The sequence below is a fragment of the Limulus polyphemus genome, unplaced genomic scaffold, assembly GCF_000517525.1.
Source record: "Limulus polyphemus unplaced genomic scaffold, Limulus_polyphemus-2.1.2 Scaffold10, whole genome shotgun sequence".
Lineage (NCBI taxonomy): Eukaryota > Metazoa > Arthropoda > Merostomata > Xiphosura > Limulidae > Limulus > Limulus polyphemus.
In genome coordinates this window covers 838906-841911 of record NW_013665620.1, presented here as the reverse complement: position 1 = coordinate 841911, position 3006 = coordinate 838906, and the positions used below count along the sequence as shown (strand labels likewise).

At 32.4% G+C, this 3006-nt stretch overlaps 1 protein-coding gene across 3 annotated transcripts in view; it reads left to right on the top strand.

The window, feature by feature from the left end:
• Positions 1-835: 835 nt before the first annotated feature.
• The window catches only part of LOC106478414 (ribokinase-like), a 33157-nt gene continuing 30986 nt past the window's right edge, over positions 836-3006 (top strand). For 2 of the 3 annotated variants that reach the window (XR_002609883.1, XM_013938960.2), the window contains exons 1-2: positions 836-927; positions 1109-1214. Coding sequence is in view for 1 of the 3 variants with exons in the window: in XM_013938960.2 (XP_013794414.1) it covers positions 1120-1214 (95 nt within the window). In the remaining 2 variants the exon portion in view is untranslated. Of the gene's footprint in view, positions 928-1108; positions 1219-3006 lie in introns of all 3 variants that reach the window. The other variant, XM_022381995.1, reaches the window with a different exon arrangement.

Sequence of the window (3006 nt, the reverse complement as noted above, 5' to 3'; positions counted from 1 at the left end):
GTTCAGAAATGTTTCTTTTTCAAATAACCGAATTTAATTTTTGCAAAAGCAAGTCCTATCTTGATGGGAATAAAAAACTAAAGAAAGAAGAACATAATTTGATATCCACGGAGAATCGATCCCCAGATTTTAACATTTCAAGTCCCTAAACTTACCGCTGACCAACCATTTATTTATTATAATATCACTCAGATTTTGTCTGTACTGATGATGCGCGCGTACTTCATTTCAACTGTTGTAAACATACTTTAGTAAATATTTTGTACAACATGTTAAAAGCTTATCAAAGTTTTAAAAAAGTCTAATGTAAGGTCGTAGAATAACATTATAAGTTTATCTATTGATAGTATTAAGTGCGATGAAGATTATTCCTAAGTAAATAAAAGCAAAAAACAAAAAACAAAAAAAACAAATTACACAAGTTACGGTGTTAATTTATCAATTTATTTCTTTATCAAATATAAGCCGTACTTAATAAAGGCGTAAGACAAATGGACTTATAGATTTCGGTGTCTGGAATAACAGTTCTTTTATATTATTCAAGAAATCCTGTATATGAAGAAGAATTCTTGAAATAGAGATACTAATTACAAATGTTTTGCGAGTCTATGCTTTTGTTTATATGATACAATAATCCATCTATTTTTCACGCCTATTTTAAATTACCAGCATTCGTCTTTCAACTTATTTAATTTTAATGAATAATCAGTTAAAAGCCAATGCCCACAATTACATACACTTTCTTTTGTTCTTAACAGTTTTTGTTCTAAACGAGGTTAATTCATATTTTTATCGTTAATAATAGATGACGCTACGTGTACCGTATTTTTTTCTTTTCACGTGATGTGTGTTAGAAGTGAGGTGTAGAATGATAAGACAGAATGATCACGAGTATTTTAATGATTGATCTTTGAGAGATCGTCAATGGTAATATAAATTTATGTGTGTTTGATCCACGTACAATATTTTATATTGAATTTTCGTTTAGAAGATAAAATTAAAAAACATACGCTTTAAAGTACATCATTACTATAAGTCACGATACAAATTAAAATATTCAACTATAACATATATGTATAAGATTGTAAAATACAAAATTATACTTTAGTTTGACTTTGAATGAAACTGAAAGTTCTCGCTGAACGAAGAATGGCACAGTTCCCAGAGGCCCCCGTCATTGTTGCAATAGGAGGATGCGTCAGAGATTTAATGAGGTTGGTATGTAACAGTCTTCATTTTTAAAATTTTACTTGTGTGTGTAACTATAACTTAGCACAGACTAAAGCTCTAACTTAAGTAATAATGGAAGCTATGTTTTCACTAGGTAAAAAATCGCAGTCAGTTTGAACTTTAAAAGCGTAAGTGTTGAATACCGTATTTTTCGGTGTATAAGCCGGACTTTTTACCCCAAAATTTGATGTCAAAATCTGCTTGCGTGCTATACACCGAGGGTATGAATAATATATATATATATATATTAGCAATCGATGTGTTCGAAGGAAAACGAAGTTTGATTATAAACAAGATTACACTTTGAAAATGTATAAAGACTGATGTAAATTCATTTTATTCTGCTTTGGATACTGAAGATGGAATCTGATAGAATTCCGAAACGTTTATCCATGTCCCCTTTTTGTCAATAAACAATGTTGTATATCATAAGTATCGTAATCTTGTTTATATATCAGTCTTAAAAATGTTTTAAAAATCCGATAATGTCCACGTGAGCTCAACCCGTAATTCTAAGATTAATAATACCTTCATGTATAAATATTCGGCTCATACATGTATTCCCCACCCCACCAGTGGCTCAGAGGCAGGTCTGCAAACTTGCGATGTTAAAAGTCGGGTTTCGATACTCGTGGTGAGTAGAGTACAGATATCTCATTGTGTGGCTTTGTGCTTAATAATTATTAAACGGTTAGTACGTTTTTAGTGAGCTCAAATATATTTGCAAAACAGCTTAGAAAATGAAACAGGAGAATATGTTATAATTTAGAACAGATATGCATGTGTGTCTTCTGAAGTACAATGAATATCAGTAACGTATCGATAGTCATTTGTCTTAGCGACATTACTGTTACCCATTGGATAAAAGCACTCAATTTTGTGTGAAGCTCTTTTGGGTCCTAATTGCTACTTTTAGGCTAGAAGCCCTCTGTTATACATGTAGAATACCAAAGTCCAAGATGGCTGACGTCCATGGTCAGACGTCATTATCTCGGGTTCTCGAAGTCACAAAAAAGCTCAAATTATCAAAATAGGTGGTTTTCAAGTCAAGAAAGCTGATTTTGACATTACAATCTCTTCAGTATTATTCTTAGAACAGGTACAGGCAAACCAACAATTTAGATTTAGTTAAAACGTTGCTAATAAAGTTTATAATTAGGAGTTAATTCATATCAGATATCCACATTGTTGAAACCAATGTTTTCATTGTCTCTGTGATATTATGCTACTTGTAACATTTGCATCTGCAATGCTCTTAGTATATTTCTGAGATTCTGGTACTCATTACATTTGAACTTACACAGAAGTATGCGGTCCACATTGGTTTGCAGCACACAGTCAAAAATGAGGAGGAGACCGGTGGTAATTTAACTTCAACTCCAAAAATATATAAAAGTAAAAGAAGTACTTACTTCTCGATTTATTTATACGCGAGTTAGAATAATCGATCTTTCAAAGTTGTAAACATGTTTGTTTGTAATTAAGCACAATGAGCTATCTGTGCTCTGGCCACCACGGGTATCAAAACCCGGTTTCTAGCGTTGTAAGTCCGCAGACATATCGCTGTGAAACATGTTGGCAACCACCAAGTGTCGTCATGCCAGACCATTTGTTTACATCCTTAAAAACATTGAATAATCACATAATAATTAAATCTTTAGCAGCCCTTAATCACCGGGATCTTGTGAGGCCTGCTTACTCCTTTCGTTACAAACCTTTTAAAAAGTAATTTTCATTGGTTGTTTTTAAACTTACATTCGGACTAGCTGTTTTAGC